At 35.4% G+C, this 15,278-nt stretch overlaps 1 protein-coding gene across 2 annotated transcripts in view; it reads left to right on the top strand.

The window, feature by feature from the left end:
• LOC148943561 (uncharacterized) overlaps positions 1-15,278 on the top strand; it is a 67,691-nt gene that overhangs the window by 13,944 nt on the left and 38,469 nt on the right. For both annotated transcript variants that reach the window (XR_016142929.1, XM_089101060.1), the window contains exons 2-3: positions 5,825-6,079; positions 10,700-10,832. Coding sequence is in view for 1 of the 2 variants with exons in the window: in XM_089101060.1 (XP_088957186.1) it covers positions 5,825-6,079; positions 10,700-10,832 (388 nt within the window). In the remaining variant the exon portion in view is untranslated. The remainder of the gene's footprint in view (positions 1-5,824; positions 6,080-10,699; positions 10,833-15,278) is intronic.

Raw genomic sequence — 15,278 nt, 5'->3', positions numbered from 1 at the left:
TCTCTAGACCAGCGTTTCTATTAATTTTTATGGTGGCGGGACAAAAATTCCTTTTTGTCCTACGATTCATCTAGTCCAGATTTTTGATTTTACAAAGTATGGAAGGCATTGACAATCCCCTTTGTTTCTGTTAATTGTTCAGGTTGTTGGACCAAAACTTCTTCTTTTGCCTTAGCTTGACATTTGTCATTATGAAACAAATATCGCTGAATCTTTGTTTCTTCTAATTGTTCAGGTGGTGGGACAAAAACTTCTTTTTCTTCCAACAATTTATCCAGTCTATATTTTTTATTTTCAAAGGCTGTGTCAAAATCCAAAACCCAATCATCATTGCTATCATTTTCAATTTGTTTGCTTCATTACACCTTGGCTTATCTTTCGTCATTATGAAATACATATTGCCAAATCTTTGTTATTTTAACAAAGGTATGGTAGGCATTAATGACCTTATCCGTGTCAAAATCCCAAACTCAATCATCATTGCTATCATTTTCAATTTTGACATATTTTGATTCTTGCTGTCCATGTTGATTTTCATTGACTTGCTGCTCTTCATTTTCATTTTTGACTTGCCCACTTGTTTGGTGTCCTATGTCTTTTAACCATGTGTATCTTTGCTCTTCATTTCCATTTTTAACACACTCTTATTGTCGTTTTTTTATATCTTCTAACTGGCTGTGTCTTTGCTCTTCATTTTCATTTTTGACACGGTTTTGGATTTTGATTACTTAAGACAATTTAGCAATGGCATTTGCTTTAGCTGTCCATATTAGTGTTGTTGCAATTGATGGTCCAGGTTGTCAAATTTCACATCTTATCACATTTGATAGTTCAGGTGTTGGTTCCAAAGAATCATCAATTATATTAACTGCAACTGCGAATTTTTGTTTTTTGGGCCTTCCAACAGACATTATATTATATAAATAACTGTTGTGTTGGAAACTCAATCTTATTTATGCTATGCATAACATCATATAAGGAAATGCTTATATGATGCACTAAAATTGTACATGATGTTATTTCTAAAAACCAAAATTAAGGCTCTTAACGAATTTTCTCAGATTCTGACCCATCTAGATCGTTTTTTTGTGCGAGAATATCCAAGATACGAAAATCGAGCCATTTTTGAGAACATACATATATATATATATATATATATATATATATATATATATATATATATATATATATATATGTATATATATATATATATAACAGATACAAATAAATAAAAGTTTCCTATTTTCAAGAATCTAAGCCTTTTAAAGTAAAATTTCCTATTGCTAATATATATCTAGGAGATTTTCATTTAAGAATCCCCAGTAGGCTCATCATTTCCACCGTTAAGCAAATCACCCCTTAGATTCACCAAACCATTGCATCCAAAAAGAAAAACACATGCATCTCCCAAAATACATTATAGTGGGCAAATTTGTAGTCTATTTGGAATTTTAGTATTCCTTCAATTTGTCGCAGATAGTAGACAATTTGCTTGCAGCTGAATCCAAATTCTAATATATTTAATGGGTAAATTTGACTTAAAATAATACTCCCCCAAAACTTTATTACACTTCAATATACAAATAAACTAGTCACAGCATTTGTGCCAGCACCCCAATGCTGAATCTATTGGTCTTCTAGTCCCTTGCCAAAGTGGCTTCAATGTGTTTTTTCCTGGAACCAGTAGCTGAGAAATGAAAATCCAAATAACTTGCCTCTTTTACTACCCAGATCTCTTTCTCTTTATAATAAAATTGCAAACTTATTCATTGTTACTTCTTAGTTTACTGTCAACCATAATTTCTGTTTTATCAAAATTTAATTGCAATCATTTTAGATTCAGGTAATCCAAGGCGAGATTTAAAAGTTTCTGCATCTCATCTTCAGAATTTGTCACCAATGTAATGTCATCTGCAAACAATCATTGAAAACCTACATTTCCTAGTTATACTGTTGGGGCCCATCTATTCTGGAAAAACCTACCATATAACTAATGAATAGAAAAAATGGCATAGGTGATAGTGAGCTACCTTACCTCAGTCCTATGTTTTTATAGAAAAATACCGTTCCCCATAACAATTACACTATTTTTTGTCCTCTCATACGTGGATTGGAAAAGTCTAACTATTTTGTAGGTAATCCTAATTTAACTGAAACTTGTAGCATTAGGGATCTATCAACATTATCAAATACTTTGTTCAAATCTAGAAATCCATACAGATTATTTCTGCCTATACTATACTTAGTGATTGAATTATTGAAAATATTAATTTTATATATTGTTGAGTAGCTGGTTCCAAAGCCTCTATGTTCTTCTTCCAGTACTTGTCCAGTTTTTGTCAACTCAATAGCTCAATCTTTAATCAAAAACCCTTTCAAGCATCTTCAACTATTTTGAAGGCTAATAGGCCTGTAGTTACTACATAACATAGGGTTCGATTTTTTATAAATTGCGAATATTAGAGATTCCTTCCATGGCTCAGGCCAAACTATATGAACTTCACAATAACAAACATTAAAGTACCATTGAAAAGTTTATGTATTATTGCAGGTCCAAAAGCAGAATATCCAGGAGCTTTATTTATTAATAATAATAATATTTATTTATAATCCACTTGTATCAAAAGATAAATAGTGGAGTAAACACTTCGAAAAAAAAACAACAACGAAAAACGTGATAAGAAAACAAAATCAACAATAACATTAAATAATAAAAGAAATGGATCAGACCATGGTGATGCAAGAAACGCCAATACGCTGTTTCTGAAAGCTTTTCGTTGTAAACCAGTCAGATTCTCAGCAATATTCTGAAGGTATTTACTGTCTTTCGATTCCTATACCAAAGAGGAAGATAAAGAAAAATATACAGAAGCGGAAATAAGACGCTCGAATATCACTGAAATCCTTTTTCCTAAAAACAGGGTAAAATCCAGAAAATTAAAGAACAGAATAATCTAACAAAAGTAGAATAAAGCTTACGAAGATATTGCTTCCTTGACCTCTTCTTTTGTTATTGGATTACATACCTTTCTTCCTCTTCTAGCAAGGGATTGCTATGCACTCTATATCAGACTTTCTTGTGTCCCCTTCCATGCTATTTAGCCATTGCAGCAATGACAAGTTCCTATCTATTTGTAAAAGTTTCCCATTTTGTGGGTTTGCCATTATCTTTTGTATTTATTTCTCACCAACAGTTGAATCATCATGCCCAATAAAGCCAATTTAAAAAAAAGAAACAGCAAACTTGTGTGTATAGATTAATGCTAAATCAGACCCTATATAGTGGGGTTAGGTAGGAATGCAATTGCAATGGTACCAATAATATTTTGGAAAGAGCATTGAATGCTAAATCTAAAGGCATTTTATCTTCTTTTTTTCTATATATAATTTTCGGCTATATAATATACCTCAACCGTACAGTTTGTCCCACTTATTTTCATCTGAAATAAATTATTCATTTGTGTGCATGTCTTTTTTTTCCTTTCTTTATATATATATATATATATATATATATATATATATATATATATATATATATATATATATATATATATATATATATATATATATATATATAAAGGAACTTAGATGATGAAAGTTCAGAAAGCTTATCAAATTGAATATTGTTTGTTATTTTGGGTATCAAACTACTAAGGTCTTAACTCTCTGATTTGTTTCTCAGATATGTTAACCTGAATCATCTGCGCATTTTGGGTTTTAGCCAAGTTCTTAGCATGCTAGAATTGAAATCCTGTGTCCAAAAGGGCTAAGGTTTGAGTCCTGGCGTTGCTTATTATTTGGTTTGGAATGGGAGTCAGCAGTGTGACTCTTTAAACTCAGCCAGAGTCGACCCAGCTCCAAATAGGTACCTAGAGATTTCTGGGGGGGGGACAGGAAGCATTGGATGATTTGCCCCTAACCACGCATTCCACTCCTGGCCAAAGGCAGAGAATTAGGGGATTTGCACTTGTGCTATGCATACCATAGGTCAGCAGCGTGAAAAAGCTTTTTTATTAAGTTCATAGGTTGTAGCCATCATGTGTCTGGTCGGCCTAGGTTAACCCATCATGCCTGAGGAGAAACAAGTTCGATAAAGGTTAACAGTAATATAATGCAATATTCTCTAGTAAGCTAAAAATCTTCTCTTTTTTCACTGAAAAGGGGACATGGTCTGAACATGAGAATGCCTCATAGAAATTTGGGGAAAAACTCAAAACATTCATGAATTTGGGAGTAAAAGTAAACCGGGTTTAAGTTGAGGGCCCCTTTTTCCTATCACCCTAATCCGTTTGATAGCTTTTAGGTCTACCAGACATGTTGTATATAGGTTTATCTGTGTTTTGAGTAGTTTTCCAAAGACATTGATGTTTTATTTCTTCTTCCAGGCATCATTTGGGTTAAGCCAATAGACAATCAATTACTTGTGTGCAGCATAATGTCAACTTATCTGTTTCTTCAAAATGCAAAAGTAAATATATTGCTAAAAAAAAAAAAACAAGCAAAAGAAAATTAGAATACAAAAGATAGAAAGATAAAGTTGATACTTCTCAGAAATAACTCTTGCACAGATTCCAATATGATAACATTATATTGTTGGCTATGAAAAAGAAAATTGTAACAAGTTGAAAGGGAGGTCAAAACCCTTTTGAAAACAATGTCAGATCAGCGTGAAACCTTTAATTGGGGATTTATAACTCCCTATTTTGAAAATAGTGTTTTAGCAGGAGTAGCATTAGTGTCCTTTTATTGGAGAAAAAAAAAACTTTCTTGTGTTGTTTTCAGTAAAGCACAATCAACCAGTTGAATGCTGCAGGTTGAAGTGGTTGGGAGTTGAGGGGCCAATTCCCGTCTAGAGCAATTTTGCTTGATTTCAGTTTTAATGTCACTCTTTGCTTTTATTTAAGAAAAACTTAATTTATTAAACAACGAGTTAGCATTAACATTTCTAGTGAACCAGATTACATTATGTAGGTTTGCAAGTCTTATGAAATTGAAGAAAAGTAACTTGAAGCCTGGCAATCCTTTGAGAATAGGAAAGGCCTTTCGTATATGGAATAAACCCTTTAGCCCTTTTCTGAACCCTTCAAACCGTATCTTCATTAGTCAAAATTTATTGGGAGCCAAGCTGAGGTGCAATGCACATGAAGAGGATGATCAAAAATCCTTATTTTTTGGTAGGTTCGGTCACAAAATGCCACTCCCAGATTTAAAAAGAACATTTACCAACACACCCTATATTTTCATGAATTGACACCACTGTTAGAGCATTAGGAATTTCCAGAGATTGAACCTTTTGGTTACCTCTTTAGGTTAAAAGATAATAATTAGCAACTCTTCGAACTCCTGACCCTGATATTTAGTGTATGTCATGATTTTTTTTTTTTTTTTTCAGATGCAGTCTAAATTGTAGAGTTTAAGAAATAAAATGACAACCTATTTGCACCTACACCAACGCTCCAACCACTCATGCATCAAATCTATGTTTTGTTACACTTTATGGCTGATACATTTTTTTTTTTTTTTTTTTTTTTATTTTTTTGCTAATTCAGTCTTGTATTTGTGGAGTTTTTTACGACACAAGTAATGTTTCCGGTATCATTCTGTGTGTCCAAAGTCACACCTTCAACATAGCAGGAGCCCCTCTGAAGATCAGTCCAAAGAAATACCTAAAACTCCCTCTTTAGATCCATCCCCCCTTGCCCTGGAGCATATCCTCTTGATACCCCTCAACTTGTAGAATTTACTGTGTACATTTTTTATAGATGACAGTTTTTTTATTTTTGTATGCATTATGATGTAAATTAGTTTTGATTTTCTGTTCCAGATATTGACTTGTCTGAAAGACACAAAGAAGATGAATATCCTGCAGCAGTTCCACTGAGCTCTGTTTTGAGGTACTACTCCGAAAGTGATCAGAAAAGTGATGAATCTTGTGTTTTGAATGATGATTTTAGTGATATAGATGAATTTGTAACTGATGAAATGCTAAGTGAACTTTCTTCTTTACCTTGTGATGACCTTAGTCTATTAGACTCTCCATCAAAAACTCCTCCACAGTCATTACCGGTTTCTTCAACAGGTAGGTTTGTCATTAAATATGTTTACTCTGGAAATATGTGCTTGTTTTACATAGATACTTTTTGTGTTGATGCAGCATGGTTCTTATCAATCACTTACCTTAAATAAGGATTTCTATCATTGTTATGCTCTATGATGACTTCTGCTGGTTGTCTGGCTGCTTCTCATATCCTAGTTGAGGATTTGGCTCCCTCCAAGTTGTACTGAAACTCCTGATGTACCCACTATCTGTCAATGTTGCACTTGAAAGTGTTTGTTGACTCAGCAGATATATTGAATGTCCTCCAGTCGTATGGTACAAGGGATGGGCAAGGAGAGCAGAGAGGATGTTTTCTGATACATTTTTATTTTGGCTAAAATCATATCCCCTCAATTTCTTCCATAAGTATGGGTTTGTAGTTATATGTGAATTATGCTTTTTTTTTTTTTTTTTTTTTTTTTTTTTTTTTTGCCAGCTGCATTACAAATGGGAAGCTATACTTTAATCCAGTCTCAAATGTATCACAGCATGAGATAAAATCTTGGTTGCAATAACTTAAATGGCTATTGTTATATATGGTAACATACATCTTACTTAAAAGCAAACACTTTAAAATGTGTTTCATTTTATGTTTACTTCTTTTTTTACTTGTATAAGGGTCAGTTGCTCTTACAAGGAAGGTTTGTTTAGGCAGTTAAGATGTAGGACAACACTTCACATTTTTTTTAGGTTTGGGACTTTGAAAAAAAATGACTGAAGGCCAGGCACTTCAAACTTTGCTGGGGGTTTTTGGAAACTTGGATATTTTTCAGACTGATTAAGCTATATTGTCCCTTTTCCTAGAAACAAAATACATAAAGATGCTTGGCCTATCAATGCCCCCCCCCCCCCTCTAGCGCTCTGAGCTTTGTCATGTCCTTTGCTGTTTATTATGCTAAAAGGATTATCTAACTGTATACCATTGACTAGCTGATGGCTCATAACCCATTTGGACCATGAAAACAAAGGCCGTGATTAGCCCAAGTTGAAATTGAATCCAGGCAGTTATTATTTGGGTGTCAATCAAGTTCTGTCCATTAAAGTCATCTGCCTGTCTGTGGGAACTTCAAAACTTTTCAGATGTCTAGACCCTGTTCCTCTTCAAGATCTATTAATTGTCTTTTGACAGTCATATGCCTACTACTCTTAAAATAGCCAAGCATAAGTGATCAGCAGTTTGGGATCTCACTGCTAGAATGTGCGTGCCTTGTCAGGCATTTGCTGGCCAAGGAGTTAAAAGCCTTAATTTTCTTGCCAGGTCAGACTCTTGTGGATGTTACAAGCCTTGCTGTGACATTTTTGCGTCTTCCTCCTTTGTCTGTCAGCCTAAGATATATAAGCGTATATATAATTCTGTAGCCTGACCTGAAGAGTGTGTGAAAGCACAGGATGGTTGGCCCCACACACCCCATTGCACTGTAGAGACTGTAAAGTCCAATACTGTATTCTTTTCTTCTTCTTTCCTGCAGTAGCATTGTGATCCATCTCTCAGTCTAGGAACTTGATGCGTACTTGTATTTGGCCAGGCTGGCCAAACACAAGTTCTTTCCGACAGAATCTCAAACGTTGATGTGCACCACCGCTGCTGTAACATCGAACCCGACGCCATGATTGTCAAACAGTGAAGACTGCGTTGGCTTGGTCATGTTCTTAAAAGACCCACTGACCGCATCATAAAGCAAGTGCTTCTAGCTGTCCCGTCAACAGATTGGCGCAGGCGACCTGGCGGTCAATTTAAGAATTGGTGGACAACTGCCAAAAACGATCTCGACCCCATTGGTGGATTTCGAAAGTTTGGCAGAAAGTGGGAGAGCTGCTGGCTGCGGTTTCACAAGATCGCGACAAATGGGAGTCAATCATACGTAGTCTTCTAGATGCCGGGTGAGGCGTCCGTGTCTGGTCCTGCAACAAGTACAAGTAAGTACATGCTGGCCCTAGGTCCTTTAGCAACACGCTTCCAACCATCAACACTGTTCATGAAAGTAAAAAAAAATGCATTTTGAAAGGAAGAAGAAAGGAGGAAACAGGTTGAGCCAGGAATAAAAATGAGAGAAATGAAGATCGACATATTTTTTTTTTTTTTTTTTTTTTTTTTTTTTTTTTTTTAGGCCAACGAAAATACTGGACAAAATAAGATAAATGTTTCGGAAGGACAACTGCTTCCCTTCTTCAGCACTATATTCCCTTTTAGCTGTCTCTTATAGCCAATGGGGCTATTTCCTCAGGCCAGTAGGGGTTCCCAAAATCATCTTGGATTGACCCAATCAATACACCTTGCTCAGTTTGAGGGGGGATGCTCTAACCCTGTTTCTTTACAAAAAAAAACGACAAAAAGCCTTTTGAAAAACTCAAGAGCTAGAATTGCATTGCAATTGTAGGTTTTACACAGTGACAACCAAGTATTTGAGACATTGGCCTTCTAATTTTATGAGTTTACTTTGTTTTCGTTTTTAATGTTTTACGTATTTGACATAGACCCTTTTATAATTTTCTGTTGTTGTTTGATTGTTTGTTTTTGTTGTTCTTCTTTTGCTGTATTTGACGCTAAAGTGCGAATTCGGCCCTTTTGGGCTTGTGATAGCCATTTTTCAGCAATAAATCTTATCTTATCTTATTGGACTTTCTTAACATAATAACTGTATAGGCCTACTCCTTTGCCTGGTCACTTTTCTTGGATGGAATGGGTACTTAATTATCCCTAGTATGTACTGGTGTGAATGGGGTTTCTTCTGTGGCATGGAAAGTCATTGGTATATGCATGGCCAAATAACTCAAAAGTACTAATTCTGTTGTAATGGAATATTAATCATTAATTATAATTTTGATAGATGTAGGCCTATATCTGTGATAGGGCTTGGAGAGAGTACTTGTCTCAATTGGCTGAAAAGGGCCTCTTTTCCGCAAAAAAGATAATTTCGGCCTAAAAATGCATTACTCTTGAATCCTACGTTGGAAATGCTATTGAATACTCTTCCTCTCCTACTGGAGTTTTTTTTTGTGTCTCTATGTAGCTCTGCTTTTTTTTCTAATGCAAATTTCGAAATTTAGTTGTGGGCAAAAATGTACAATACATGTTTTGGTCTCATTCTCCATTAAAAAAAATCCCCTTTGAATCCTGCCCCTGCTATCCAATCCTGGATAAAAGTTCTTTTTCCCAAGTTCTTTTTTCTGATATCTAAATTAAATTTACTTTTGTGTCAAAGTAAAATGAGTTTGATCGAATGTCACTTATTTCCTAATTAAGTGGGTACAACTAGCGTCTCGTTTTTATTTGCTCTATTTTTTACATGTTATGGAGAAATTATTGTGAAATTTTGAACTTTGATATTTTATGTAATCTTATCTGTCACATCTCTTTCGTATCTTACTGTTTCATGCTACTTTAACCTTGATTAGCTTCTTGTTTTTTTTTGTTTTTTTTGTCTTTTTCTAATTTCCTATTTATGGAAAATTTTGTGGAAACTTAGATTTTGAATCATGGTTTGTCTTGTTTTGCCAAGTGCAAAAATAAAATGTATCTGTTTCTTCGATTAAACTTCGGCTGATTAAAACACACCCTAGAAATATATTGGTACTTCTGTATTATCCAGAACATACTCAAGAAGTTTTTTTTTATCTGAGTAAAACCGGTTTTTCTCTCGCATTCGAATATTATTAGCTTACTCTCTCGTGAAATAAACTATGATGCAGGTATTTAATTTTAGTTAAATATTTAATATATAGAGGTTGTTAGGTTAGGTATTTAATATAATGCGTTCTGGGTGGCCTGCTTTCCGTAATTCTCTTTTGTAGTTTCCATAACTCCTGTAGTTCCGTTACTAAAGTATTATATTTTCATCATATTTTGATATATTTCATTATGATTAACCTAACTTCACCTCTTGAGTTTGTTTAATATAATACACAAGTACCGATATATTTTATGGTTTTGATAGTTATTATCTGACAATTACTTATGGACCCCCTCACCGCTGTGTACGTGCCTCGAGTCATTCACAAGCAATGATTAAACTGCGCTGTTCCATATGATTGTCAATTAACCATTGGCTCTTTTTTTTTCTGTCGTCTTTCTTTTCTTCTTCGTTTCTTAGGGAGAAAAAATGGGACAAAAATTGTCACATAAAATTTTATTTGAATAGCGTGTTTAGTAGTACATTTGATAATCAATTGCTAAGTTAATGTTTTATAATCGTAATAGAACAAACTGTTAAAAGAAATGGTTAGTTGCCATGAAAATTCTTTGGTAAATTTATATATAAAAAAAAAATCATAGACCAAAGTTAAATTAAAAAGGGGCAATTTGAAAAATATTAAGTAGAAATACTAAACTAGGACATACAAAAAATAAACCTTGCATCACCAAGGATAAGTATGGGGCATAAGTATTTAGTATCATTTAAATTTGAAAAGTAAGAACGGTTTGGGCCTGGAAAGCTGAATTCTTTCTGGGTTGTGGGGAAGAAGACTTTGTAATGTGGAGGGAGGAGGCTGTTATTACTAAAGATGAATGCATGTGTATGGAGAAAAAATACAAGGAAGGCAGAAAGTACGAGACTTCAATATTTTGAAAATCAATTCTTAGTGTTGTTCTGATCCTTCTAGAGGCTAGTGAAGCAGAAGACGAAGGCAGCGATTCAGACTCAAACGAGGATGAGAGTCAATGGACAAACAACTCCAATCCCTCAGATGCCCAAGAAGAATATAGCCCTGAGTTCATAATGAAATATGGAAGCAAGTATGTTTTTATCTTCTTTTTAAAAGGTACAATTGAGTCCATTGTCAATAACCTCCCCAATATCAGTTCAATCGAATGGGCATTGTAATTGCCCCCAAAGCAGTATTTAGATTTTGTTTCTGTAAGGAAGTGACTCCATTTTATTTTAAAATTATTTCTTTTTACGGCTTGGTCTTGAAAGATTTATCCCAAGCAGTATTTTGGGTTTCGACTTGATTCTTTTTTTTGTGTTTTTTTTTTTCTTTTATTACATTTTTTTTTCAGGGTTCTAGAACATTTTGCCTCAAAACCATTCTGCCATCGCTCTTTGTGTCATCGATTTTCTGGTTATTACAGAGTGTCACTTTTTTGTCGTCGTACAAAGTGCCATTTTTTTCTGTCATTGCAAAAAGCATCATCGTTTTTTTTCTGTCATCAGGCAAAGTGCCGCTGTTTTTCTGTCATCGTACAAAGTATTGCTGTTGTTTCCTGTCATTGGACTAAGTGCCTTTATTTTTTTTTTTTTCAGTCATTGCAATTAGAGCCCTTGTTTTTACGTGATTCCGCTTCTAATAGTGTGCTACATACTTACCTTTCTGCTCAAAAGCTGCTGGGGAGATGAGAGTCTTGGTGAAGTCATGGCCCAGTGCTTCAATAGTTAATCTTCTTGACCTTGCCGCGGGCCATCCTTTTAATATCACTACTAATTAAGGAGCAAGGGGCAGAAACCAACTTGTTTAATAATGAGAGAACTATAAGGGGGCGCTAATGATACCATTGCTCTGCCTCAGTCTTAAAGGTAGATATGAAATCACAAATCAACCGAAAACAAACCAAACTTGCCTGTGAAAATAATTGAGAGCCCTTTCTGGTGCACAGGAAAATGCTCATTTGTGTGGATTTGAAAATTACTCGATTTGATATTCTTAGATAGTTTGCAGATAGGGCCAAGGAACCGTTGCGCATCTTAAGCAATTAGATCTTAATCTAACTTTAATTTCAAACTAGTGCCTGCTTCCTTGCGAGCTAGAATGATGTTTTATATTCGAAAGCAGACACTTGGATCGAAGAATCGAAAGCTTGACGGAACAGCTTCGAATAATTCTATCTGGCACGTATTTAAACTCTACCTCATTTCATACACTTAAGGACAAGGGGAAACCTACCTTTTTGGCCCCAAGCAAAAAAAAATTCTATGCACCTTTTCAAAACAAAGTCTATAACCAGCCTGAGGAACAAACTTTCCATAAAAAGCATTGCCTCTTTTTCCCTTAAATCGAAATTGGGGGTATTGCAAAGGGAGAACAGGGGTAAAACAAAGTGTTGTTTCCGCTACAGAACAAAGTAGTTTTGTAAAGGTTGGATGGTTTCTGTATAGCCAAAGATTAGTCTTGGGAGTACTGATGGCATTTTAAGTCTATTTTCCAATTCTTTGGGTTGGGCACCTCATGTATTCGCTTAATTAATTCTTCATGCGATTCAGCATAACTGATTCTGGTCATGTTTGTATTAAGATATCGCAATTGCGTTTCTTAATATGAATCTTCATTTCTTATCACGTCTTAATTTGTTCTTGGACCTTTAATGGAATGAAATTACTTAAAACGATGCCTTGATTTAGTTCAGGACTATATCTGCCTACGCAGATGAGATCCTTCCATCGGAAAGTTCTGAACCCCCCTCCGTCTCGAGGGAAACTAAAAAACTATGGCCTAAAATGTACCTTATTTATGTTTCCATACCCCTCCCATAAACAAATCCTGTGACCCAGCTCCCTCAGGGTCAGACATGTGTGCTCGTAAGCAAGGGCGCTAAATCGCAACATTCTAGGGGGAGCCGGGATTTCTCTTCATTTTTTTCCCAATGAAGATACACAAGTAAGTATTTTTCAAAATCGGCGGGGGAGGGGTTAACAGAAAATACCGAAAAAGACGTTATTGAAAATCTAAGGGGCGATTCCTCAAGCCCCATGTTCCCTCACCTACAGTTTATGTCGGCTAGGGAGCTATGAAAATGGAAATTGGGAATGTAGTTTTGTAAATTATGGTGAAATATAATAAAATAGCAAGTGGGTAGTGAAAAGTAAAGAGTGAATTTTAAGCTTTAACCAGACAGAATCTAGCTTATATAATATGTCAAACTTAAAACGACAAATCACCACAAATATGAGTAGTGTTGACGCCTCTCAAGCCCTCAAAAGGCAAGTGTCATCCGCGCTTAATTGGAAATAAAATAAACATTTCTTATTTCTTTTCACAAAGGCGCTTCGTATTGAAGGAATTATCGTAAAACTTCGGAGGGGCTCATGTGATTGGAAATTGAAAGTTTTGGTGCCATTTTTAAGAATCAAAAGTGATTGGATGACAAGCAGCCCCGCCACGTCCCTTATACCTTCCAAGACATCCGATAAAATTTTGAGATAACCATTTTATTCAGCATGGTTGAAAGGTCTAATAACTATGCCTTGGGTATGATGCCCCCCTCCCCACTGTCCTTGGGACTTGGACTGTAACTTATGTAATTCGCCTGTTATTTACATATAGCATTTGTTTTTGGGTGAGGTGGACATATTTGAACCTTTGTGTACAAGAAGGCTAAGTGTATCAAGATGAAGCTTTCAGGGAATGTTTAGGGGAGTGTTGAACTGAATCAAAACAGACCTATGTGTATGCAGGTTGTCAAAGGGCTTATCTCAGGAACAGCTTAGGGTATTAAGTTAGAACTTTTTGGGAATAATGAGGGGGGGTGATCAATTGAGAAAAAGGCAATATGTGCACGCTGCTACAACTATTCCTTCTACTGCGACTGCTACTATGACTTAGGGTATTAAGGTGAAAATGTCAAGGACTGCTGAGGAAGAAGTTAAACTAAATCAAAACACATTATGTGTAAAGAGGTTGTCAAAAGGTTATCATCAATGTCATAGGAACGACTTAAGAGTAATAGGTTGAGACTTTCAGTAAGTGATGCGGGAATTCCAATTGACTGAAAGGCCATATGTGCATACTGCTACTGTTACTACTACGACTACTCAAGTCTATGGGTATTAAGGTGAAAATTTCAGGGAATATTGAGGAGGAAGTTTAGCTAAATCAAAACACACTAGGTGAATGCAGGTTGTCAACCTGGAATATCAGCAGAGTCTTAGGAATGGCTTGGAGTATTAAGTTGAAACTTGTAAGGCATGTCGTGGGGGATGTTGAACTAACCAAAAGGCACTATGTGCATACTACTGCTACTTCGATTATTGCTACTACTGAGAATAATGATATTAAGGTGAAACTTTCAGAGAAGGTTGGGAGGAGTTTGAACTAAATCAAAACACAATATGTGCATGCTTGTTGAGAATATATCAGTAATCAGTAATATATCAGTAGGGTATATCAGTAATATCTCAGGAACGGCTAAAGTTGAATATTAAGCTGAAACCGTTAGGGCATGTTGAACTAGCCAAAAGGCTATTAATTTGAAACTTAAAGGGCATTAGGGGAATGTTGAACTAACGAAAAGGCACTGTGTGCATTCTACTATTACTATTAATACTACTAATGCTTCTATTGAGGCTAAGGGTGTTAAAGTGAAGCTTTCGTGGAATGTTTAGGGCTATTTTGAACTAAATCAAAAAACACTGGGCATGTAGGCTGTCAAAAGGGCCTATCGGCAATATCTGAGGAACGTCTTGGAGTACTAAGTTGAAACGTTGCAGGGTATGTTGAGGTGAGTATTGAACTGACGAAAAGGTACTATGTGCTCACTACTACTACTGGGGCTAAGGATTTTAAGATGAAACTTTCTGCGAATGCTGAGGGGGCTGATGAACGAAATCCAAACACATTATAAGGATACAGGTTATAAAAAGGACGTATCGGGTATATCCTAAGAATAGCTTATTAGACTGTTAGGGTATTAAGTTGAAACTTTCAGTGTATCCTGATGGGATGTTGAACCAACCAAAAGGTACTATATGTATACTGCTATTACTACTGCTTAGGCTAAGGGTATTACGGTGAAATTTTCAGGAAATGTTAAGGGGGATATTGAATTAAATCAAAATGCGCTGAAGTGTATCAGGCTGTCAAAAGGGCGAATCAGCAACATCTCAGGAACGGTTTAGAGTATTAAGTTGAAACTTTCAGGGTATGTTAAGGGGGATGTTGAATTAAAAAAAAGGCAGTATGGTACTGCTGTTGCTACTAGTGCTACTCTTGCAAAGGTTATGGATATTAAGGTTAAGCTTTCAGGGGAAATGGAGAAAAAAGTGGAACTAAATCAAAACACTTTGTGTATGTAGGATATCAAATGGCCGTATCAGCATTATTAAGGTACAGCCTAGAAAATCAAATTGATATATCAGGGCATACTATACTAACCAAAAAGTCACTGTGTGAATACTACTATTGATATCACTGCTAAGATTACTACTATTGCTAATGCTAAGGGTACTAAGGAAAAAACTTTCTGGGAATG

This window comes from Artemia sp. Qi Xiang Cuo, chromosome 15, assembly GCF_049724085.1.
Source record: "Artemia sp. Qi Xiang Cuo chromosome 15, ASM4972408v1, whole genome shotgun sequence".
NCBI classification, from domain to species: domain Eukaryota; kingdom Metazoa; phylum Arthropoda; class Branchiopoda; order Anostraca; family Artemiidae; genus Artemia; species Artemia sp. Qi Xiang Cuo.
Note: the sequence above shows the minus strand (reverse complement) of the source record. Positions and strands in the feature narration are given on the sequence as shown.